The 25,250-nt window shown below is 44.1% G+C and overlaps 1 protein-coding gene across 5 annotated transcripts; it reads right to left on the minus strand.

Moving 5' to 3' along the window:
• Window positions 1-2,436: 2,436 nt before the first annotated feature.
• On the minus strand, window positions 2,437-25,250 carry cacnb4b (calcium channel, voltage-dependent, beta 4b subunit). Of its 5 annotated transcripts, XM_027004704.3 has the most exons (14): window positions 25,031-25,250; window positions 23,571-23,654; window positions 17,134-17,265; window positions 12,321-12,443; window positions 11,796-11,923; window positions 10,650-10,699; window positions 10,374-10,393; window positions 10,110-10,190; window positions 6,764-6,822; window positions 6,559-6,668; window positions 6,068-6,219; window positions 5,613-5,708; window positions 5,191-5,376; window positions 2,437-4,523 (listed from the first exon to the last, which is right to left on the minus strand). In XM_027004704.3, exons 1-14 carry the CDS (start codon window positions 25,091-25,093, stop codon window positions 4,233-4,235), a joined length of 1,575 nt encoding a protein of 524 aa, XP_026860505.1. In that variant the 5' UTR covers window positions 25,094-25,250; the 3' UTR covers window positions 2,437-4,232. The 5 variants fall into 5 exon arrangements, with proteins under 5 accessions (XP_026860505.1, XP_026860507.1, XP_026860509.1 ...); XM_027004706.3 differs by lacking the exon at window positions 10,650-10,699 and having other exon boundaries at window positions 10,374-10,392; XM_027004708.3 differs by lacking the exons at window positions 23,571-23,654; window positions 25,031-25,250 and adding an exon at window positions 21,644-22,240.

The following is a 25,250-nucleotide window of genomic DNA, read 5'->3' on the forward strand; positions in this document are numbered from 1 at the left end:
TTCTCACATGGTTAATTGCAGTGGTATAAAGGCACTTTCTGTATTTCGTCACAGTGGCCAACGGCTAAATATCTTATCTTTAAGCCACCTTATCTTTGAGCTGTGACCTACTTTTTCCAAAAGACAACAAAAGAAACTAACAGAATAAGAGAGAAAAAGAAATAAAAAAGCTAAGATAGAGAGAGAGAGAGAGAGAGAAGGTGAGAATGAGAGTGTGAGAGCCAGTGACAGTGAGGGAAAGAACAGATCCTTCTCAGCACAGGCCGTCGAGTAAAACAGCTGCTGACCAGCGTGCCAGCGTGTTAGTTTGGATGGGCCACTCTCGGAACGCTCTTTCCTTTCTCATCCACGAATCACTGGCAGAACTGGACGCAGACCGACATGTTGCCATCTGCGCTTGGGCGCGTGTACTGCCGTCTCGCATCTGCACGCTGTACATTTGTACCCGATGCCAACTTCCATTTCACTGAAAACCACTGTGTAAGAGAGTATGGGGGCCTCTGCATCTCCACAGCAGAAAGAACATCCCCACTTCCATACTAAAATTACCTGTTTAATCTAAAATTTCAAGGATCTATAGAACTTAACTGCCTTTTGCAAACATACACTCTGTCCAAGGCTGTTTAATACAAGCTGAGCTACTTCAGCATGTACTGCTGTTTCAGTTACACAATGTTCATGTATTTGCCTTCGCCAGCTGACCTTACGTCCACGCGCGTGTTCACTGAGTTGGCCTACGTCCATGGAAGCCTAAAATACTCCTCTGTGCTTCCTATGAGGAGACAGAATATTTTAATTGAAGTCAACAGAAATGGTTTTAGTCAACACTAAGTTAAGGTGACTTACTGCACACAGATAACCAGTTTTTCGGTTTTAAAATTGCGCAGGTGATGTAAATATCCAAAATACTGAGACCAAACATAGACAATGTCTAACATAGACAATGTCAGACATAGATGATGTCTAATAAAGAAGACGTCAGACATAGACGATGTCAGACATAGACGATGTCTGACATAGACGATGTCTGACATAGACGATGTCAGACATAGACGATGTCAGACATAGATTATGTCTAACATAGACGGTGTCAGACATAGATTATGTCTAACATAGACGATGTCAGACATAGATGTCTAACAGACGATGTCAGACATAGATTATGTCTAACATAGACGATGTCAGACATAGACGATGTCAGACATAGACGATGTCAGACATAGATTATGTCTAACATAGACGATGTCAGACATAGACGATGTCAGACATAGATGATGTCAGACATAGATGTCATTCTGTACAAGAGCTCTTGCCATTTTATCGAATAAAGGGTAATAACGTTGCTTGGCAACAGAAAAGTGGCCATTTTGTTCTAGATACTTAATGAGCAATTAAGAAAAGACATACGTTAAAAACATGATCAGCTTTAAGATTCGTGCTGGCATGATCATTTTCCTGACAGATGCTCAGGCATATAAGTCAGAAACAACCCCCACTTTCATACGTGATAGCTGCTAAGGAATATTTAAGAGCAGTGCTAACCTCCTACCTTCCTCTCAGCCGGCTAAACTCACAGGTCCTGGGACACTTCTGAGACAAGATGTGGTTGTCATCACTCAGTGTTTCTGAGGACGAAAGAAAAGTTTTAAACAGATTAAGGAAACCTGTTGCTGTAATTTCTCAATCGATCTATATTCCCATATCTTCATTCGAATAATATAATGACACTATCAATAATCGAATAATGTTTTATAGGTCTTAAATAGGTGTCATTTAAATACAAGATTTCAATTGAAGTAGGAAAAACAAAGGAAAGAAATCCACACAACCTTTGTTAAGTGTGTTGTGCTGGGATTGTCAGAGACAGAACAGAGGCTGTTCCCGTGCTCAGATCTTAAAGGTGCTCTCCACTACAAAGTGCCTTTAATCAGGAATAAGAGGAGGAAGACAGAGAAGAGGACTCTAAGGGGGAGAGAGAGCGGGACAGGAAAACACTTTCATCTGCAAAGGCCAGCTGCTCTGCAGAAGAGGTGGCTGTTGTAGACTATTACTGCCCTCTGCTGTTTCCCTGGCGCATTACATCAGAATGTAGGGGGAGATGTGCCGTGTGTGCTGGCTTGAGTTAACTATCAGCACAAGGGCGCACACTGTCCACCACTTACATAGCACCCTTCCTGAGTACTAGTAGCTCCCCCTTGTGGAATGTCTTAGATATACTAAATGTGTGAATCAGTTACTCACTAGCTCCGTAACATGCTTTAAAAACATCCGGTTAGCATGACAATCACAGTATTATCCAGCTGTAAGGTTTTTCCCTTCTGTCTGAAATTAAAACAATTAGAGTGACATCTTGTGGTAAAATAATGTTGGTTGTGATTTTTCTTATGTTATTCAGACCTGTGCATGCCAGACAGAGCCTCAAAAAACTCCAACACATTTTCAAAACAACCATTTATTTTTTACTCTCTTTCATTTTTTTTGTAAAAGAAAACTTAAATACTGCTAGTTCGTGTTTTACACAATTATTTCCATAAAACATTTTTTTCTTTCAAATTTGTTTTTATAAATTAAAATCATATATTATTTTGCATGCTGTTTGCATTTCCCTCATTAATTTTAGACTTTCACAAAAAAGAAAAAAAGTAGAGTTGGACGTGTTTTATTTTTTGAGCTCAGATGGACTTGAAGGAGAGCAGGTTGCTGGGAAGGTCTGAAGAATGTTCTGGATGAACGAAGAATTTCCATCTGATTGTCTGAAGCAGCAAATTCAGAGATGAAGCTCCAGTTATGGTCAAACGGGCATCGGCTCGTGATCAATGCTGCCCGTTCATCCTCAGTTACAGAATTAACAGAGAAGCATGCTCATAGACCACTGCATACAGAATGAAGTTGTTTGAATACTTCTTGCGTTCTTAAGATTTTTTTTCTTCTATTAAAATCTTTTTGAAAATGCACAAACTAGCATAACTCAAGAGACATTTGCATGAAAAATCAATTCCCCCCCCCCTCAGGGGGTTAGGGTTCACGACCTTCAGGTTCCTTGTCCTACATGCCTAGAATCTGCAACCGTGGTTTATGGACCAGGTGAATATCTACCTTTATTCAAACACGCAGACAGACTGCAGCCATCTTGAATATTTAACCTCTAGCAGGCGTGGCTACCGTCTGTCTGTCCACACGGTGATGGATATAGGGTCTCTAGGGTCTCCTGACTCACCTGATCCCTGCAGTCACAGGAATTATCAGTTATGTTATCAATCTGACATGCAGTACCCTACGATGAGGATATATCTCATGAAATCTTAGCACAATTTTCTGAGGTGCAATGGACTGGGTCACCTTATGGAGATGTCCTGAACTATGACAATGACTGAAGACTGAAGAGCGACATCACCTACACCTATTGTTATCTAGCTGAGAGCAAAACACTAATGTTCAATGGGTGTCTGCGTGAAGCAGCCTCTCTAATGAGCACATAGTACTCTCTGCTGATTGGCCAGTCAAGGCCCTGGAAGCTATGGGGAGGAGCCTTGCTTTTATGAACGGATACATTAGCACGAAATACGCAGGTTCAATAACCTTGCAATGTCTGCAGCACAAAGGCTGAGTGAATTCCACTGATTAGTCAGCTGTGTAAAAAACACCCATTCATCACCACTAGATCCTAAGAGTTTGTCAGTCTCTAAGAGCCTGGTCTCACAGAAGTCTTTCCAAACTCTAGAAATATGCCCATCACTGACGGGTGGAGGGGTATGTTATGAGAACAGGCCCGACTGACCTCTGGTCTATCTGCGGTACCTCTGTGGGGTTTGTGGACGCATCATGGTAGTGTCCTGTGCTCCACACTGGCAGTCATGGTGCCACACTGCCTTGTCTGAACGGCATTCTGGGGGAGATATATGTCCCAACTGACTTCTCTGCCTTGTGGGTTCATTGCTCAATTTAATCTCGGACATCCATCTCCGCGTTTTGGCTGGGAAACCCCGGCCATCAGCAACAAAACAGACACACAAACAAAGGAGTAGATCATGAAGAAAAAGTGCAGTGGAAGAAGCAGGCCCAGTTTCCCTCTGGAGGCGGAGGCTGTCCCTCTGTCTGGGTCACGTGCGCGATGAGGCACCGTCGAAAGAAAGGCAATGGAAGATGAGAACAGATGCCATGTTGGCTCTGGTTGCGCTGCAGCGCTGGCCTGGCGGGTGGAGGGATGGTGGGGAGAGGAGAGAGCGGTGAGCTCAGAGCCGGTGGCGGGAGTCCTGGCTGTAGCTGCCTGGAGAGCTGCGATTGCGATGGGGCTTGTAGCTGTCCTGGTATGGGTCCTGCTGCTCGTCCATGTAGTGGGTGTCTCGTGCACTGCCGCCACCGTGCTGCGAGCCCGACGGGCCGCGGTTGGCACGGCCCTTGTGCGCCCACTCGTTGTGGTAGTTCTCATCCGAGGTCATCAGGTTGCGGCGCTCGTTGGCTGTGGAGTGGTCGCTGGCGTGGTTGGCGTGGTTGCCGTGCCGTGTTCTTTGGCCCTGCTGGTTCTGAGACAGAGAGTACGTGATCGAGACATCAGTCACACACTGACAGTAAGATTGTTGCATTCTCACAGATAATCCCTATAGCCAGAGCAGTTTACTGGCTGGATTTCAGCTAACACAACTAATACTAATACATGATTTTATTATTTCTAGGTTAGATTACTGCAATGTGGTACTAGCTGATCACTCTGCTAGCCCATCCTCTGAGATGAGATGAGATGAGATTTATTCATCCTGAAGCAAGTTCTTCTAGCCCAGCGTTACCCAGGTTACATGGGCTTCCTGCTAAGACCTCTGCTGGACTCTTATGTAAAACACTTTGAGATTTTGGAAATAAACCATACTTAACCATAAAGCTTTTAAGTCTCATCCTTTTCTTCTTCTTATTAGATGTAATATGTTAAATATGCATCAGTAACCACCACCATAAAAAACAACCCCCAAAAAACAACAACAAACCCAAAAACGTAATCGGTGTGTATGTGTCTATCGTCTCTGGCAGGATTGGCAGCTGAATGGTGTCCTTACACTCAGGCCTGGCATACTAGTGTAAGGGGTTTTTCCTGGATACAGCACTTTAGTAAGTTACTCTGGACAAGAGCATCTGGTAAGCGCTGTAAATATAATGTAAAGGGAGAAAGAAGAAAGTGTGTGTGGGTGTATCACAGACCTGCAGGCTGGAGATGGTGGAAGGGTAGGGAGCAAGTGCGCTAGGCCCGAGGTTTCTCCCCAGCAGTGGGTTGAGCGGGGTGCTGCTGGAAGTGTGGGTGGACTTCCAGTACGCTTCCAGGTACTCTGCCAGGTGTTCACATGCATCCTCCAGCTGGTTCTCGTCCAGGATGATGTCAAACATCTCCTGTAAAAAAAAAAACACCAGGAGGACATCCGCACACACACACACACACACACACACACACACACAATGCACTATAAGAGAATCAGTAGCTTCTGTGGTAAAAACAAATACAGTTACGTTATCTGCTTGGTTTATGCATCAGAGTTTCAATGTACAGCCGTGCGTGTGTATGTGTGTGCGTGTGTGTGTGTGTGTGTGCGTGCGGGGTTAGTGTGTGTGTAATTGAAAGAACATACCGGAGGACACTGAGCCAATTTATCAGCTGCTACGAGCTGCACATTAAGATGTTTGCTCTGAGATTTTCCTCTGGATTTGATCAACCTCTGGAGGACCTGCACAGTACAGACAGACCTGGACACTCTCCTGCACAGTACAGACAGACCTGCACACGCTCCTGCACAGTACAGACAGACCTGCACACTGTCCTGCACAGTACAGACAAACCTGCACACTCTCCTGCACAGTACAGACAGACCTGCACACTCTCCTGCACAGTACAGACAGACCTGCACACGCTCCTGCACAGTACAGCTGAGCCCTTCACTTCAGAAACAGCCTCTCCTGGTGCTTCTATTATTGTTACCAGCGTGGTTGATTGTGGTTGTGTATATCCGAGGAACAATTTGATCGTATTTGCCTACAAGTGCTATGTACATTACTTTTATGGAGTGTGTGTGGAGGCTGTGAGTACCTTTGGGGAGGACACTTTCACATGGACAATGATGGGAGCTAGAGAGGTCTTCATCAGCTGGGCGGGGTGGTTGATGGTGTCTGCGTCGAGCACCACCAGCTGCAGAGAGCGGGCCAACTCGAAGATGCGCTCAATCTCGCTTTGCACTTCGGCTGCACGCACACACACGCACACACACACACGCACACCCATGCGCACACATGTACGCACACATGTACGCACACACGCACGCGCGCACACACGCACACGCGCACACACGCACACACAGCTATTCAAATAAAATGCTAACACACACCTACACCTACACAGTTTTGAAGAGAGTGCTATTGTGCTGTGGCATCATAATTTAGAACAAGCTGCTATTATTATCACATTAGATAAAATATAATCAGCTGCACCATTACAGGTGTTCCTAGACCATCTGCACTCACCGAGGCTGGACCTGGTGTTCGAATACTCACTGAGGCTGAACCTGGTGTTTGAATACTCACCGAGGCTGGACCTGGTGTTTGAACGCTCAATGATAGCTCTCTTGCTGGGGTTGTTCAGGACGGATCTCTTAGCCAGGGAGATGTCTGCTGTCACACGGGTAATAGATATTCTACAGAAATCAAAAACACTCATTTGATCTGTTTCTCACAGGCTAAACTGTATCTGAACAGTGTCTTTAGTGGAACCCAGGTCAAAAATGCTTACCTGCCATCAAACCTGTGCTTCAGGAAATCAAACAGAGCCTTCTGCATCATATCAGTTACCTGTGTCACACACACACACACACACACACACACACACACACAGACGAAAGTGGAGAATAGACGACTGTTGGAATGCTACTACACAAGCAACCCCAGTGTGAAGGGGTATATGCAGGGGATGTGGGAACTACAAACACTACGATACACAACATCTAGACTAACACTGAACCAAATAGTAGCTCAGTGTTCCAACTGCTGTCATAATTAGAGATCGAAGAGGTACAACATAAATGCTACAGCAAGGCGGAGCCAGGACGACAGGTGAGAGGGGAGACATCATTATCGTCGTCATAATCATCCCCACACCCAGAAATTGGGGACCAAGAGTCCACCAGAGCTGCTGACCTGAGATTGAAGGTCATGGGTAAAATGGACAGATGATTAAAACCCAATGAAGCACCAGAAAGGCTGACAAAATCAACCACAGCAACGTTGACAGGGTCATAACAGCACCGAACAACACTGGAAATAATACTGAGAGAAGGAGGCATCACACAACAACGATGCCCAGTGGTTAGAGAACCATCACACTAGCAGATATCTCAGGTATGAAGAACTGGACAGCCCCATGCCTGCTGACTGCATTCCATGAGCACCTGAAGATGGAACTAACAGATTAAACCCCTGCAGTCCTGATCCAGAAGGACCCAAGAAAGGGGCAGAACTATTTAACCTGCCCATAACCTGCCTCTGCACAACATGAAAGGCATCGTTGTGGCTAAGATGAGTAGGCACATGGCGCAATATACATGAGCAGGGCCCAGAAAGGCACTGGCAGGAACACCAGAGGAGCCAAGCAACAGCTACCAGTGGATGAAGCTACCAGTAGATGAAGCTGCTGGTGGAAGAAGCTACCAGTGCATGAAGCTACCAGTGGATAAAGCTACCAGTGGATGCACTACACATGAATCCTGAAATGTTTGAGGCTGTATAACAAGACTCTTCATCAAGAACTCATTGGGGCTCTGGAAGATGACCCTAGAGGCCAACTTCAAGTCAATACCATGAGTCACCATCAAGTGCAGGATTTACCAAGGAGACGCCCTGTCCCCACTGCTGTTCTGCACAGGCTTGAAGCCCCTAAGTGAGATCATCACCAAGAGTGACTACAGATGCCAGCTGTATGCCAGAAGTGAATGAGACATCGACTCACTAATCCATCTCACCAGGGTATACAGCAACGACACTGAAATGTCATTATGACAGGATAAGTGTGGTTGGATGGTTACAAGGAGAGGGAAGGTAGTTCGAAGAGATGGTATCGTATTACCAGAACATCCATAACAGATGTTGAAGGAAGCTACAATTACCTTGGAATCTCAAAATCAAACGGGAATCATGAAGAGGCCACGAGGAGGCAATTACAGCCAAATACCTACAAAGATTGAGGCAAGTCAGCGGAATGGGAGAAACATCAACACCTGTGCTCTACCAGTCATCAGATACCCCACTGGCATAATAACATGACCTAAGGTGGAGACAGAAGCCACTTACATCAAGACAAGGAAACTCCTCACAGTGCACGGAAGGTTTCATCCCAAATCCAGCACTCTGAGAACGGAAGGAGGGGGGCGAGGACTAGTGAGCACCAGAGACACTATCCAGGATGAAACAAGCAAGGTCCAGGAATACACGAGGAAGATGGCTCCAAGTGATAAAGGGCTTAGTGAGTACCTCAGACAGCAGAAACCCAAGGAGGATAGAAATGAGGAGGAACAGGGACCATCATGGGAGGATCAACCCCTGCATGGTACGTATCACCAACAGATAGCGGAAGTGGCTGATATTTGAAAAATCCTACCAATGGCTGGAAAAGTTTGGACTGAAAGACAGCACGGAGACACTAATCATGACAACACAGGAACAGTCTCTGAATACCAGATCAATAGAGGCTGGGATCTACCACACCAAGCAGGACACCAGATGCAGGCTGTGAAAAGACAGATAATCAAGCACATAATGCAAGATGCTAGCAGGCAAAGCATACATAGAACGCCATACATGGAACATGCTAAGATCCTGTGGGACTTCCAGGTACAGACAGACAATAGTAATGGCTAACCAGCCGGACATAGTAGTGATGGATAAACAGCAGAAGAGGGCTGTACCAAGATGTGGCAATCCAATATGAAGGCAACATCAGGAACAAGGAACATAGAAAACTTGAGAAATATCAAGTTCTTAGAGAAGAGCTGGAGAAGATGTAGAAGGTGAAGACATCAGTGGTTCCTGTGGTAATCAGGGCACAAGGGGCTGTGACCCCCAAACTGGGAGAATGTGGATTGGAACAACATCTCAGATTTCCATCCAAAAGGGTGCAGTCCTGGGAAAAACTACAATTCTATGCAGAACTCAAGCTCCCAGACCTCTGAAGCTTGAAGGAAAAAGACAGCCCTGAGAACAGTGAGTAGGGAATTTCTTGTATGGTAACAGAAACTAAATGTTTTTGTCCCTTGAGTTTTAATAAGTGAAACGTAGCTTTTTGTAAAAAGAGGTGTGTCTTATGAAAACATAAAGGGAATGCAGAGATGACTTTTATATGAAACACTACTGGTGTATATTTGTGTCTGGCATATTTCCTGTTTGTTCTTTATAAGACTATATTACTCCTTTGGGCAAAAACATTTTCCTTTAAGGGACATCCAAAACTAGAGGCACACTAGGCGGTATGACACACAGTGTCCTTTCTGCTGAGGTCTCTCTCTGTCTCTCTCCCACCAAGTCTGCCAGCTTATTCATTCAGTCCCTCTTCCCATCTGTTTGTCTCTCTCTTTTTCTGGCTGTCCGTTTCTCTCTCACTCTATCTCTATCTCTTTCTTATTTCTGTTATTCTTTCTCTCCACTTCTCTCCCACTCTCTTTCTAAATTCAAACCTTGCTCTACTTTCCATCACTGACGTCTCTTGGACCCTGGAAGGTTGTTGCCATGGCGACTGAATGGCGGAGGGGAGGAGTGTTTTTGTTTTGTCCATGCAAGTACATGGAGACAGGAGATTTGGCCTTCTTTGTACATCTTCACAGACACATTCACAAATACATATGAGGAAAAGCCCAGAAACAGCCCAGTGACTTAAAAGATGAAGAATCCTTCAGATTAAACTGATTCTGATTCTTACACTGATTCTGTTTTTGTGCTTTTTAGATACATAAAACACTAAAGGACCACACATGTCACTAAATGTCACAAACCTCAAATTAAACTGAAAGGAAAAATAACAAACAAGCATAAAAACTGACAGTTGTGTTCTATGAATGACTGAAACTGGACCAAATCACATTGCTACTCACCTCGTATCCCTTTAGGGATGGTCCAACCAGGACCACGGGCCTCATGGAGGGCACAACATCGTAGGGGGGCACATGTTCAGTCTGCAAATGAGCCACAGGCCAGTGAGCAGAGAGGCTATCGGTGCTCTCACTTCAGCATGCAACATCAGTCACAGAAACACTGGTCGGGACTGACCTACTGCACAGCACTCAGATCAGCGCAGAAATGTGCATTTGTGTTTTGATTGGCCAGATGTTGAGTGACGATGACTGGCACACACTTACCACTTTTTGTTTCTGCTTGCCTGTGAAAAGAAACAAAGAAAAGCAGGTCAGACTAGTTTTTCTCGCCTCGATAAATGCTGAAAGTTGATACGAACCCTCAGAACATCATAATTCACTGTCCAAGCTCACAAGAAGCTGCTTGTTCATTCTTTAGCCTTACGCAGGACAGTGATGAAGTACAATCGCCCACATTGGTGAAATGTCTACGATTCCATTTTTCGTGGGGATTCCTGTGACCCCAACCCCAAGCCCCACCCCCCGAGACCAAAGGCTCACCTGATGTCATCCCATCCCCCAAGCTGGAGGAGGAGCTTCTGCTGGACTTACTAAAGAGCAAACAAACAGAGACACAGACAGAACAGTATTAGCACCTCCTTCATACACAACAGTGGCTGCTTCCAATAATCTATATAAACTATAAACATATATTATTATTATATAATGTCTATTACTATTTAATTATATCACTATTATACCAAAGTGAGAAATTTACCTTATTCTTTATTAAGTACCAAGTACCGTACAGTTAGTTTTAGTAAGCTTTTCACTGCTGCAAACTGTTATAGTGGTTATGATATAGAAGTGAGGAATGTTGAAAAGAATCACATTCTGTCAAGTTAAAATGATTAAGAAAGACAAACAAAGATAAGGGTTCTGTTAATATTAATGTTTACAGAATGTTAAACTGAAGGTAACAAGAAACAGGTCATTTGAGTCATGTGTGAGATGTGGTGTTCTGACTTGGTGTGACTATGGAAATCCCCAACCCTCCGAGTGTCAATTCAAAACACATTTCTTCACATTTCTATAAACCCATAATCATAACTCTGCAAGGCCAACTTTCCCCAAGTGAAATCAACAGATATGCCATCCTAATTAGCAGTCCTATCAATGTCTGAGATACCATATGGAGACTGCAATGTTTATTACCAAATAAAAATATTCTAAACAAATTAGAGGCTACAGTTTTATTTGATCTTGCACTCTTTAATATTCTAAAAATACTAATAACAACTACAATATCTAAATAGAGCATTTGATTTTCTGGGAACAAAATGCACAGGGCAAAACAACCACAACAACAAACCCATTTCTGCACATACTCGAGATGCTGAACCTAAAATCCAAGCTGAACTGAAAACGTTTGCCAGTCAAATAAACCGAAAGCCAAATGAAACACAGAAAAAGGACAAAAACGTTCAAATTAGCCACCTGGTGGCATGTAGTAGACTTTGTTATAGAATGTCTTGCAAAGCTAGCGTAAAGGTGCAAGGGTTTTCCAAAGGCAGCCAGATTCTATCAGTACATTTTCTAAAGGAAAAAATCGAAACATAATAAAACAAGATTCACAGTCTTGTGCAAAGCCAAATGCTCTAATTCAATACTTAACTGACCGGCAGGGTCGGTCTTGTGGGTGCTTACCCTTGCACACGGCTCTTCTTCTGCTCCAGTAGGGCTCGGATGTTCTCCAGCTTCAGAGGGCTTGGGATGAACCCGATCTCACAGCCCTCCTTCACCAGCCTCCCAATCCACCAGTCATTGTTGAACTTCTGCCATGGCCCGTACGAGAAAGGGTGAGAGGGGAAGACAAGCGTGGGAAATGCGCCTCTGTGCTCAGTGCGCCTGCGTGCTATTCCCAGTGTATTTCTGTGTTCTGCTTAAACGCTTCTGTAGCTGTTCTATTCCTGTATTATCATTTGACTTCCTTTGCAAGTGAAATGCAGCTGATATTTACTAAACTGTTATTTATTTACCATAAAATATCATTAATTTGTCATAGAAAATGTGTGCATTGCAGCCATTTGTTTATAATGTCGTATGGTTATAATGTCATAGAGTTGGTGGGGTTGGTCAAAACAAAATAAACCGACACTTCCTTTCAGTTGCAGTCGTGAAGAGATCTCAGGCATCAGGATTGTGAGCACATGTGCCTGTGGGCTACCATACCTCTTTGATATGTAGGAAGTCCTTAGCATCGAATGACATGGCTGTGCCAGGTACAGGCACGTCCTCATCCAGGGCGCCGCAGTAACTTACATTTGTCTTCACGGCGAAAGCCACCGGTTTGGCCTGTGGGTCCACAGCATGCCAAATGTTACAGCGGTGACATGTTAAAGACATGTTAAAGATGGGATAAAGACGGGTTAAATCTGCAAGACCACCTTTGTCTCACTTCTCTAATTACTCTGTGTATTTATACATGTCATTTTGTTACTGATTGTCGGTTCTTTGTCTTCATCTATGTTTCAGTGAAGGTATGTGTGATGGCTAGCCCCTCCTAGCATCCTGCCTCTGTGGTAACCCTGTCCTGGATCTTTGTTTTTCTTTGCTTCCTGGTTAGTCACACCTCTCATTTGGTTGTCCCTGCCTGTCATTGGTATCACCTGTTCCTTGTTTCTTTTCATTAGCCTTGTTATTTAAACCCTGTGTTTTTCCATTAATTTTATAGTCATCGGTTGTCCTAAGCCTGCTTTGTACTTGTCCTTTGTTCTAGTCTCTGTTTATTATCACACAGCCTGTGTTCTCTGTTCTAGTCTCTGTTTATTATCACAGCCTGTGTTCTCTGTTCTAGTCTGTTTATTATCACACAGCCTGTGTTCTCTGTTCTAGTCTCTGTTTATTATCACACAGCCTGTGTTCTCTGTTCTAGTCTCTGTTTATTATCACACAGCCTGTGTTCTCTGTTCTAGTCTCTGTTTATTATCACAGCCTGTGTTCTCTGTTCTAGTCTGTTTATTATCACACAGCCTGTGTTCTCTGTTCTAGTCTCTGCTTATCATCACATAGCCTGTGTTCTCTGTTCTAGTCTGTTTATTATCACACAGCCTGTGTTCTCTGTTCTAGTCTCTGCTTATCACACAGCCTGTGTTCTCTGTTCTAGTCTCTGTTTATTATCACACAGCCTGTGTTCTCTGTTCTAGTCTCTGTTTATTATCACACAGCCTGTGTTCTCTGTTCTAGTCTCTGTTTATTATCACAGCCTGTGTTCTCTGTTCTAGTCTGTTTATTATCACACAGCCTGTGTTCTCTGTTCTAGTCTCTGCTTATCATCACATAGCCTGTGTTCTCTGTTCTAGTCTGTTTATTATCACACAGCCTGTGTTCTCTGTTCTAGTCTCTGCTTATTATCACACAGCCTGTGTTCTCTGTTCTAGTCTGTTTATTATCACACAGCCTGTGTTCTCTGTTCTAGTCTCTGCTTATCATCACACAGCCTGTGATCTCTCTGTTCTAGTCTCTGCTTATTATCACACAGCCTGTGTTCTCTGTTCTAGTCTGTTTATTATCACACAGCCTGTGTTCTCTGTTCTAGTCTCTGCTTATTATCACACAGCCTGTGTTCTCTGTTCTAGTCTCTGTTTATTATCACAGCCTGTGTTCTCTGTTCTAGTCTGTTTATTATCACACAGCCTGTGTTCTCTGTTCTAGTCTGTTTATTATCACACAGCCTGTGTTCTCTGTTCTAGTCTCTGCTTATCATCACACAGCCTGTGATCTCTCTGTTCTAGTCTCTGCTTATTATCACACAGCCTGTGTTCTCTGTTCTAGTCTGTTTATTATCACACAGCCTGTGTTCTCTGTTCTAGTCTCTGCTTATTATCACACAGCTTGTGTTCTCTGTTCTAGTCTCTGTTTATTATCACACAGCCTGTGTTCTCTGTTCTAGTCTGTTTATTATCACACAGCCTGTGTTCTCTGTTCTAGTCTCTGCTTATCACACAGCCTGTGTTCTCTATTCTAGTCTCTGTTTATTATCACACAGCCTGTGTTCTCTGTTCTAGTCTGTTTATTATCACACAGCCTGTGTTCTCTGTTCTAGTCTCTGCTTATCACACAGCCTGTGTTCTCTGTTCTAGTCTCTGCATATTATCACACAGCTTGTGTTCTCTGTTCTAGTCTGTTTATTATCACACAGCCTGTGTTCTCTGTTCTAGTCTCTGCTTATTATCACACAGCTTGTGTTCTCTGTTCTAGTCTCTGTTTATTATCACACAGCCTGTGTTCTCTATTCTAGTCTGTTTATTATCACACAGCCTGTGTTCTCTATTCTAGTCTCTGTTTATTATCACACAGCCTGTGTTCTCTGTTCTAGTCTGTTTATTATCACACAGCCTGTGTTCTCTGTTCTAGTCTGTTTATTATCACACAGCCTGTGTTCTCTGTTCTAGTCTCTGCTTATTATCACACAGCTTGTGTTCTCTGTTCTAGTCTCTGTTTATTATCACACAGCCTGTGTTCTCTGTTCTAGTCTGTTTATTATCACACAGCCTGTGTTCTCTGTTCTAGTCTCTGCTTATTATCACACAGCTTGTGTTCTCTGTTCTAGTCTCTGTTTATTATCACACAGCCTGTGTTCTCTATTCTAGTCTGTTTATTATCACACAGCCTGTGTTCTCTGTTCTAGTCTCTGCTTATCATCACACAGCCTGTGATCTCTCTGTTCTAGTCTCTGCTTATTATCACACAGCCTGTGTTCTCTGTTCTAGTCTGTTTATTATCACACAGCCTGTGTTCTCTGTTCTAGTCTCTGCTTATCACACAGCCTGTGTTCTCTGTTCTAGTCTCTGCTTATTATCACACAGCCTGTGTTCTCTGTTCTAGTCTCTGCATATTATCACACAGCCTGTGTTCTCTGTTCTAGTCTGTTTATTATCACACAGCCTGTGTTCTCTGTTCTAGTCTCTGCTTATTATCACACAGCTTGTGTTCTCTGTTCTAGTCTCTGTTTATTATCACACAGCCTGTGTTCTCTGTTCTAGTCTCTGCTTATTATCACACAGCCTGTGTTCTCTGTTCTAGTCTGTTTATTATCACACAGCCTGTGTTCTCTGTTCTAGTCTCTGCTTATCACACAGCCTGTGTTCTCTGTTCTAGTCTCTGCATATTATCACACAGCCTGTGTTCTCTGTTCTAGTCTGTTTATTATCACACAGCCTGTGTTCTCTGTTCTAGTCTCTGCATATTATCACACAGCCTGTGTTCTCTGTTCTAGTCTGTTTATTATCACACAGCCTGTGTTCTCTGTTCTAGTCTCTGCTTATTATCACACAGCTTGTGTTCTCTGTTCTAGTCTCTGTTTATTATCACACGGCCTGTGTTCTCTGTTGTAGTCTCTGCTTATTATCACACAGCCTGTGTTCTCTGTTCTAGTCTCTGCATATTATCACACAGCCTGTGTTCTCTGTTCTAGTCTGTTTATTATCACACAGCCTGTGTTCTCTGTTCTAGTCTCTGCTTATTATCACACAGCTTGTGTTCTCTGTTCTAGTCTCTGCTTATTATCACACAGCTTGTGTTCTCTGTTCTAGTCTCTGTTTATTATCACACAGCCTGTGTTCGCTGTTCTAGTCTGTTTATTATCACACAGCCTGTGTTCTCTGTTCTAGTCTCTGTTTATTATCACACAGCCTGTGTTCTCTATTCTAGTCTCTGTTTATTATCACACAGCCTGTGTTCTCTGTTCTAGTCTGTTTATTATCACACAGCCTGTGTTCTCTGTTCTAGTCTGTTTATTATCACACAGCCTGTGTTCTCTGTTCTAGTCTGTTTATTATCACACAGCCTGTGTTCTCTGTTCTAGTCTGTTTATTATCACACAGCCTGTGTTCTCTGTTCTAGTCTGTTTATTATCACACAGCCTGTGTTCTCTGTTCTAGTCTGTTTATTATCACACAGCCTGTGTTCTCTGTTCTAGTCTGTTTATTATCACACAGCCTGTGTTCTCTGTTCTAGTCTCTGTTTATTATCACACAGCCTGTGTTCTCTGTTCTAGTCTCTGTTTATTAGCCTGTTTTTGTTGTGGTTCTTTCGGTTTGCTTGTTCTTAGTTTGTCTTTTACTTTCTGTTTGTTTTGTCATGTACCCTGAACCCATTCATATTTTCTCCTAGACCCTGGACCGTTATTATGACCATGATACTGGATTTGGCCATAATAAATCTCACTCTTCTCAGCGTTTGTGTCTGTCTCATGTTTGCTCCATGTTACAGTTACTACATGTTACTCATGTTTGTTCTGTGTTTGATATAATTCCTATTAAACCCAGTCCAGCTTTATTTCGCCCGCCTGTATCACACTTGACTATCATAAACACAACATATCTATATTGATGACAAACTGCATGGTAGCATATGGCAGGTTTTTTTTTTCCAACAGATTCAATGCTTAAAAACATAAATATGGAAAAGTTAATATCGCAGTACAAAGAACATGCACTCAAATGTTTATGTGAGTCAGAGCCACAGTGGAGAAAGATGGGAGAGATTGAGATAGAAGATGAGGCAGTCACATCAATGTTGACAGAGAGAGCATAATTAGCCTCAGTCCATTACAACAACACTCCCATAGCTTGTATAATATGCTTCTAAAATATATACACACATTATAAGGGTGTTTTGCCATATAGTTATATCAAAATGATGACAATATCTAAGTCCATATTGCTCAGCCCTAACACATGCTATGATCCACACTACAGCCCCACATTTTATCCTCACTCTGACATTTAACACTACATGCAATACAGAACGCACTGGCCAGTGGTTGTAATAACTATACAGTAGTGAAGTCAACATAAACAGTAGTAGCAACTGCAAGATGTGTTAACACCTAAAGGTTGACTTACAAAACATAATCATGACTTCAACTGCAATGAGAATAACTTGCAACAAGAAAAATCACAATTAAGGCATTTCTCCCACATGACTCAGCCCTGGTCATTAGCATGATATGGGTGATTACGCGTGTGGTATGTGGTCGTACCTTGGCCCTCTCCAGCTGCACGGCCGCCTGCTGCTCACGTTCCTGCCTCCCCTGGCTACCGGCCTCCTGCCTCTCTTCCTCCAACGACACATCTGAGTCAGATGGCCTGCTAGTGTAGGAGTCTGCAGAGCCCTGCAGGAGGAGGGAAGGAGAGAGAGCACATATCAGCATGTCACTCACGTGTGCATGCGTGGAGAGAGGGAGAGAGAGCACGTGCCAGCACGTCACTCACGTGTGCATGCGTGGAGAGAGGGAGAGAGAGCACGTGCCAGCACGTCACTCACGTGCGCATGCGTGGAGGGAGGGAGGGAGGGAGGGAGAGAGAGCACGCCCCAGCACGTCACTCACGTGCGCATGCGTGGAGGGAGGGAGGGAGGGAGAGAGAGCACGCCCCAGCACGTCACTCACGTGCGCATGCGTGGAGGGAGGGAGGGATAGCACACGCTAGCACGTCACTCACGTGTGCATGCATGGAGGGAGGAAGAGAAGGCACACGTCAGCACGTCACTCACGTGTGCATGCGTGGAGAGAGAGAGAGAACACGCACCAGCACGCCACTCACATGTGCATACGTGGAGAGAGAGAGAGCACGCGTCAGCACGTCACTTACGTGCGCATGCATGGAGGGGTGGAGAGAGAGCACACGTCAGCACGTCACTCACGTGCACATGCGTGGAGGGAGGGAGAGAGAGCACGCGTTAGCACGTCACTCATATGTGCATGCATGGAGGGAGGAAGAGAAGGCACACGACAGCACGTCACTCACGTGTGCATGCGTGGAGGGAGAGAGAGAGCACGTGTCAGCACGTCACTCACGTGTGCATGCGTGGAGGGAGAGAGAGAGCATGCGTCAGCACGTCACTCACATGTGCATGTGGGAAAGGAGGGAGAGAGAGCACGTGCCAGCACGTCACTCACGTGCGCATGCATGCATGGAGAGAGAGAGAGAGCACGCGTCAGCACGTCACTCACGTGCGCACGCGTGGAAGGACGGAGAGAGCGCACGCGTCAGCACGTCGCTCACGTGTGCATGCGTGGAGGGAGGGAGAGAGAGCACGTGCCAGCACGTCACTCATGTGCGCATGCATGGAGGGAGAAAGAGAGAGCACACGTCAGCCCGTCACTCACGTGTGCATGTGTGGAGGGAGAGAGAGAGAGAGCACGCGTCAGCCCGTCACTCACGTGTGTTTAGCTTTGCACTTGTCTTGACAAGCGCATAATTGTGGTGTTGGGAAGGAACTGATATTGATGCTTCTTTCTGTCACTTTGACTTATTTTACCATTTTACTTATTTCACGTGTGTTTTTATGCCAAAGCCAAGCAGACATATCTGCAGCTAAGGTGTATTATCAGTCCTGCGGCGCGGAAAGTCATTTCCTCTCAGAATCTGAGACCCAAAATAAACGCTGTAGTTTCTCAACATTCAGAATGCGCTGTAGGCCGTGTATGTAGTAAAGGAGCTAGCTGCAGTTTCAGTAGGCCAGTAAAAATGCAGTAGTAATATGAGCACCCTACTATGAGGAACTCGTCCTAAAGCAGTTTCCTGAAGCACTTTTTTCTCCCTGAATTTCCTTCTGAAATTCCAGGACCTCTGCAGGAATTCAAGGCTAACGTTTCTTCTCCTTCACTCACTGTAACAAACGCATCATCATGAAAACTGTCAGACTCATGCAGACCAACTACATCAAAATATAAGCTTCTTAAGACTGCAAAAGCAAGAATGAGCAATGCGATTTAGTCCTGTAATCCAGTTTACAGAAATAAATGTTAAGTCACACAAGATACACCTTAACCCAGAAAAACACCTGCACATTGAAAGGTAAACTTAATTTTCCTATTGCTGTCTTTTTCCACATCAAGAATCAAGAATGAGACATTTCTGGTCTACTATGCCAACATATCTTTTTATGTCCTATTTAACCATATACACTCATATATATATATATATATATACTCTCTCTCTCTCTCTCTCTCTCTCTTTCTCTCACACACACACACACACACATATAATATGTTTTATTTGAAATTTCCAAGCCAAATATATGCACATCCTAAGCACCCACAGAACAAACTGCAGGTTATTTTTGCTTTCTTCTTTTACATGAGCACCTTCAGCATTCCCCACTAACGGCTCTGCTACACTTCCTCTCACGTATCTGACTTTACCAGAGCACTTCAACACAACTTCACCTTCAAACACCTTCAAACAGAGCAGAGACTCATCATTCACTTATCTTCAGAGAGGTCCAATACATTATACAGTATTTAAGCTGCATGTCTACTAACATCTCCCTGTTTCCCAGTATGTGATATGCTGTTGTCCAAGTCCACATATTAGTAGTACCTTCTTAGGACTATGGAAGACTTCACAGTACCGAATCTGAGGGTTTTCCTCTGAAATCTGGATCAGATCTTCGGACAGCTCCATGAAGCAGATGGACTGTGTCTCGATAAAAGCTCCAACACGAACACCACAAACTGTATCCCGAGCGTTCGGCTTTGCTGAGATAACGAGTGACGTCTCGCCAGCAAGTGCAGCAGGTCTCAGTGAATTTGAACTGTAGTAACAGTGCGGAAGTTCGGTTCTGAGGACCCAAACGGGAACAGCCTTAGTTTGAGCTGGTAAAAGAAGCAGTCGGGTCAATATCACATTAGGAATAGAGAAAGCATTGCAGTTGGCTTAAGACACACACACACACACACACCCTCCAACACGCCCATGGCAAAGCATTTTTTCCTACATTGCAGCAGCAGCCGTTCCACTCTGGCTTACTTCAGCAGGGACCCAATACAAGTCCACAGCATCCAATCACAAAACGCCTGATTCGGGAAACAAGAAAATGCACAAGCATGCTTATTTCTTGCCCCTCCCCCCAGAAGTGATGATTCTGTGGGAAAATGGAATTAAAATGAATGGCTTTCATCTTCGATTCTGATCAGATAACAGTGTTTTGCTGAAGAATGACTTCCTGATGTCAGTGGAAGACTTGTCCAAAACTCCTGAATGAGTAAACTGTTCGTAGCAGAGTGGAGATGTATTTATAATGATTATAGGACTCACTTTCTGTTGTGATTGTGAATATTACAGCTACATTTAAGATGAAAGCCTATTAAGATGAAAACAGACATAATAAGGCTGTTCTTTTTATTGGATGATAATGCGTTTCTTTGGTCTTTTGAAAAATCTCTCCATTGGTAGATTAAGACTTAGCCATTCTAAAATAGTGCATCTTACTCAGACAAATCTGCTTCCCAAATTAGAAGGTAGATTTCCTCTTTTAAAATCCAGGATGTCACATTAATGTAATAGACAAGAAAGAAGAAATAGCTAAATTCTTGATTCTTCAGCTCCAATAAAAAAAAGAATCTGTCTGAACCCCAGTGGCGTTTGAACAGCAGCAGGGAAGCCACTAAAAGAGCTGCTCTGGATAAACCCGCCGTTAGTCTTGGGCTAGTTATAGCATTTAGTTTGGAATTAAACAGCATGTCATTTATAGCCTTTTGGTCTTATGTCATGATTTTGACGATATGTTTCAGCCAATGTAAACACACATACATATATCTCTCTTGCTGTCTCTCTCTCTCTCTCACACACACACACACACACACACACACACACACACACACACACACACACACACACACACACACACACACACACACAATAAATTACACAAAGTGCATCAAAACCCCCCCCCCAAAAAAAAGCCATTTGCACAGCCACCATAAATTTCACCTCTCCCTCTCTAACAACTACACATCATCTCAGTGGATCAGAACAGAACATCTAACATCCTACTGCGTGTGACACCCCAGCACTCAGTCACGCTTTCACCCTGCCCCTCCTCTCAACTCAACTCCTCTCTTTTTACAGCAGGCATTCACAAGGGCCACCTAAACTTCATTATACTGCACACATCATCGTGGGGTACCTGTCTGAGCAGCGGCCCTGGCCCTTTAACACCCCGCTGTAGTGCAGAGATCTGATGCCACAGCCTATATCACGACATGGAACACAAGACCCCTTAAAGGGCCGGCAGGTATAACTCCCTGACTCCTGAGTAAATATGAAAACCCTTTGCTAGCACCCGTCTGACAGAGAGGAATGCATTCGAGATGTATGTCCACTAAACAAAAACAAAAACAAAAACAAAAAAAGGAAAAAAAAATCTACATATTTGTGGTACCGTAGAAACGAATGCTATTGATAAATTTCCATGTATGAACATGCGCACACACACAGAAGCACAAGCACACACATGCACACAGTTCATACAGTACACCCACAGTGATCGGTCGGTTGCATCTCTGAACATTCTGTTACGGTGAGTCTTACAGGTCCTGTGCGTGCAGCACAGCTGGGCCAGTGCTTGTCTCGCACACACACACACACACACACAAGCAGCAGTAAAATACCGTGGCTGAAAATCACAGACAAGAGGGAGAGGAAAGGGAAGAAGGAGAACAAACAAACAAACAAACAAACAAAAAAACCCTAAAACCCACTTACCGCCTCCGAGTCTTCAAATCCATGCAGGTACAAATTGTCATACATGGAGGTTTGTTATTCCAGAGAGCCACTCTTCACGGACAGGGAAAAAAAGAAAAAAGAAACAGAGAGGAGGTGAGGGGTGCACCACCTCCACCTCCACCTCCACCTCCACCACAAAAAAAACGGCTTGATGAGGATGACGATCCTCTGGCTCACCCCAAGAACATGGAGGGGAAAAAAAGCTAAAGATGACTATCGGAAACACGAGCAAAAGAGGGAGAGAGAGGGATGGAGAAAGAACAAGCAAGAGAGAGCGAGAGAGAGCGTGAGAGAGAGAGAGAGAGAGGCAGGCCGGTACAGATGGCTTGGCCTTCAGGCTAAAGCAGCTCCCTCGTTCAGCCTCCGATTCTCTCGCGTCCTCAGGCTGGGAGAAGCTCCCGGGAGGCTGCTTGACGCTGGCATTTCATCACCCCTCAGTACACAGACACACACATGCCATATACACACATAAGCATGGGAGCACACACTCGCACGGCACGGCTCCGCGCACCGGAGAGCAAGAGAGATGGAGAGAGAGAGACAGAGAGAGAGAGAGGGAAAAGGGGGAGAGAATGAGAGAACCCTTCCTCAATCTCAGCCTGATGACACACTTGGCTAGTTCAATGCTGATTGGCTGAGCAGGCTCCCAGTCAACATTGGTGCTGACGTGCGTTCTCCTTGGCTGGGAGCATTAGATACTCCACCCCCCCACCCCACCCCCCAAACCAACCACCACCAATTTCCTCTGTTCTCTGATGTAATTTCAACACACAGTCATATGCTTCATTCTCTCAACGTATTCCACTCTCATAGCACATCATCCAGTACCATACATGCTGTTATTATGAATAGAATCCACTGTTCTATAATTAGATGTGCCAAAAATAGTATTAATGACAACACTGTCACAGGCGAAACCGTGCTGTGTGCCGCATGAAAGTTTATGTACAAATACATGTCTTCATTACAGGAATAATGAAAATGAAATTAAAAAAAAAAGATACAGAATTAAATTCTAATAAAACATTTTTTTAATACATTCTTTTAACTGATTTTTCTGATTTATTATAATGATAACAGTATACTGCAGAGTATGTAATGCATGTCTCAAAATGTCCTTTTTAAAAATCTTTCCCTTTTGAAAATAACTTCATCAATTTTATGGACGCAATTAATCAACAGGCCAGGCAAGCTGATCCCTATGACAATAAAAAGACCATTCCAAGCCACAGTCCTAAAGGACACAAGTAATTCGTAGTGCTTTAGGACTGTCTAAATTATGAACCTAAAGGAGCATCTTTGTCTTGTGGTGTCCCACAAAGACACACACTTGGACCCATCTACCTCTACATGCTTCCACTAGGTCAAATCCTTAAAAATGCCATTGGTCAGCTCTGCCACATCTCACATAGACCACGTTACAGTGCCCAGTGCTCACAGGATGTTCGTCTGGCATTGCCAACTGCAACTTTACCACAGTCTGGAAGAGGCCGCTAGTTGACAGCCTTTTCAGCCAGAGTGACAAAAAAGATAATATGGATTTTTTTCATGACATGATTTCACTGTTCAATCTTTTTGGCCTTCTTGGCCTTAAATCACATCCACTAAACAGTTTCTCAGCCCACCTGAACACACAGCCAGACCAATCAAGCCAGTAGTGTCCCCCAAAAACATTCAGACAAACATTCACAAAAACACTCAGACACACAAACACTCAGACAGGACATTTCAGTGGTGATTTGACTCCCCAGCACATCCTAAAAAAGCAGCTGCCAGCAGTTCAACATCCCAGTCCAGAAGATGAAGATGAAGAAGAAGGAGAGGGGAGGAAAATAAAAGACAGCCAGACGTCTTGCTGATGAAGGTTAGCAGAGGTATAAAGTGGAAGTTGAATGTCTAGGCTCACCTGTCTGAGAATGAAACTAGTGGACGTGGTGCTGCCATCCGAGCGTTTCAGCCGGCTCCGTCTCGAGTATGTTCCTCTGCTCACCTTCAGGGGCAGCAAAGCACAACACAGTAAGTCAACAGAGGAGAAATGTTTCTATATTTGGAAGTGACAGGGGAAGAGTGATGAATGAATATTTCAATATGGCGATTCATGCATTTAAAAATACAGTATGAAATAAAACCAAACCTTTTGTCTCAAATAACCCTATGCAAATATAATAAGCAAAAAACAGGATGTTATGATTCTTCTATGACACGCGCACGCGCACACGCACACACACACACACACACACACACACACACAGTATATCCTTAATACTCAACAAAACCAATCAATGACAAAGTAGCATACATTCTAATTATAACAAGAATAAGACAAATTATGACTTTATTCACAGAACTACTAATACTGTTAGTAGGGTTAGGGCAGTAAGTAGAGTTAGTAGGTGTCCTGTTGTTATTCAAATACCTCAATTGTTGCACTTTTAAAAACTTTCAATTGCTGTGATTCCTAATCAGGGGACTAAGATACCCGCCAAAAAGCTAAAGCCCGAAAAACAAACAAACAAACAAACAGGCCAACAAACAAACAAGGCTCCTGCTGTCTATGATCACTTCAGCGCTGTTAGACCATTTTCTACACTACAGAACCTGCTGGGTTCTTTGTGGACAACAGCGGGGGTGTAGGTGCAGCCCTGCAGTGGGTCGCCGTTGCTCAATTCCCAATTAACACCCACTGAAGATCACCTTTGTCCATTTCTTTAGTATAGGTTTATGACACAGAAGCCATCCTAAACCCTGTAACTCTGATACCTTTACCCAGCTCCGTCTGACACTGTCGTAGCATTTATAGAAACATTAGCCTCTGTGGGATAGGTTAATTAGTACATTCTGTATTTGATCCATTTTAGGAGTCTCCCGGGGAGCTATCTGGTAGTGGGGGCATGGACTGCTAATTCGTCTTGGAGTTTTTTAATCAGGGACACCTCAAAGTGTGTCAGTGCAGTGGCGTCTCAGTAGTTAAGGTACTTGACTAGTAAACATAAGGTTGCTGGTTCAAGCCCTGCCACTGGTGGGCCCCTGAGCAAGACCCTTAACCCTCAGTTGCTCAAGTTATACTCAGTCATGATTATAAGTCAGATAAATGCTGTAAATTTAAATGCGTCATGGTGCTCGTGCCTACCGTGGTCATTTACCGCCGACTAACAGTCAAGCGCGAGGGCGCCTCTAGTTAGCAAAATAATGTCAGAAAAATATCAACAAGTAAAAGTCTAAAGACTGACATGAAACGAAACTCACAGCGATAATAAATGCTGGTTTACAAAGCAATGTCATGAACTTTCTAGATTCACAAGTATCAACATATTAAACTAAGAAGTCCTGGTGACTTAAGCTTATTATTATTATTATTACTATCACCTGGAACATGGGCGCCTGCATGCCTTCGCCGATCTTATTCCTGATGTAGATGTGTCGGGACATTTCGGCCAGAACATCGGTCCAGATCGGGGGCTGTCCTCCCGCGGCCCAGGGCAGGTGCGGAGGCTTGCGCGCTGCCTGCTCCAGCTTCGGTGATCTGGGTTCCCCGCCGCGCGAAGAGAGGCGCTCCCTCGCGCCAGACACAGCTCGCGGATACTCG

This window comes from Electrophorus electricus, chromosome 3, assembly GCF_041902795.1.
Source record: "Electrophorus electricus isolate QZ-2024a chromosome 3, ASM4190279v1, whole genome shotgun sequence".
Lineage (NCBI taxonomy): Eukaryota > Metazoa > Chordata > Actinopteri > Gymnotiformes > Gymnotidae > Electrophorus > Electrophorus electricus.

What these genes read in the sequence shown, in the direction of transcription:
- cacnb4b (XM_027004704.3), bottom strand. Translation starts at nt 25,093, where the DNA reads ATGTCCCGACACATCTACATCAGGAATAAGATCGGCGAAGGCATGCAG. An exon ending in ACTTCCTACATATCAAAGAG is followed by an intron (nt 11,924 to 12,320) that starts GTATGGTAGCCC and finishes GGGCCATGGCAG; the next exon opens with AAGTTCAACAATGACTGGTG. An exon ending in CATCCCTAAAGGGATACGAG is followed by an intron (nt 6,823 to 10,109) that starts GTGAGTAGCAAT and finishes TGTGTGACACAG; the next exon opens with GTAACTGATATGATGCAGAA.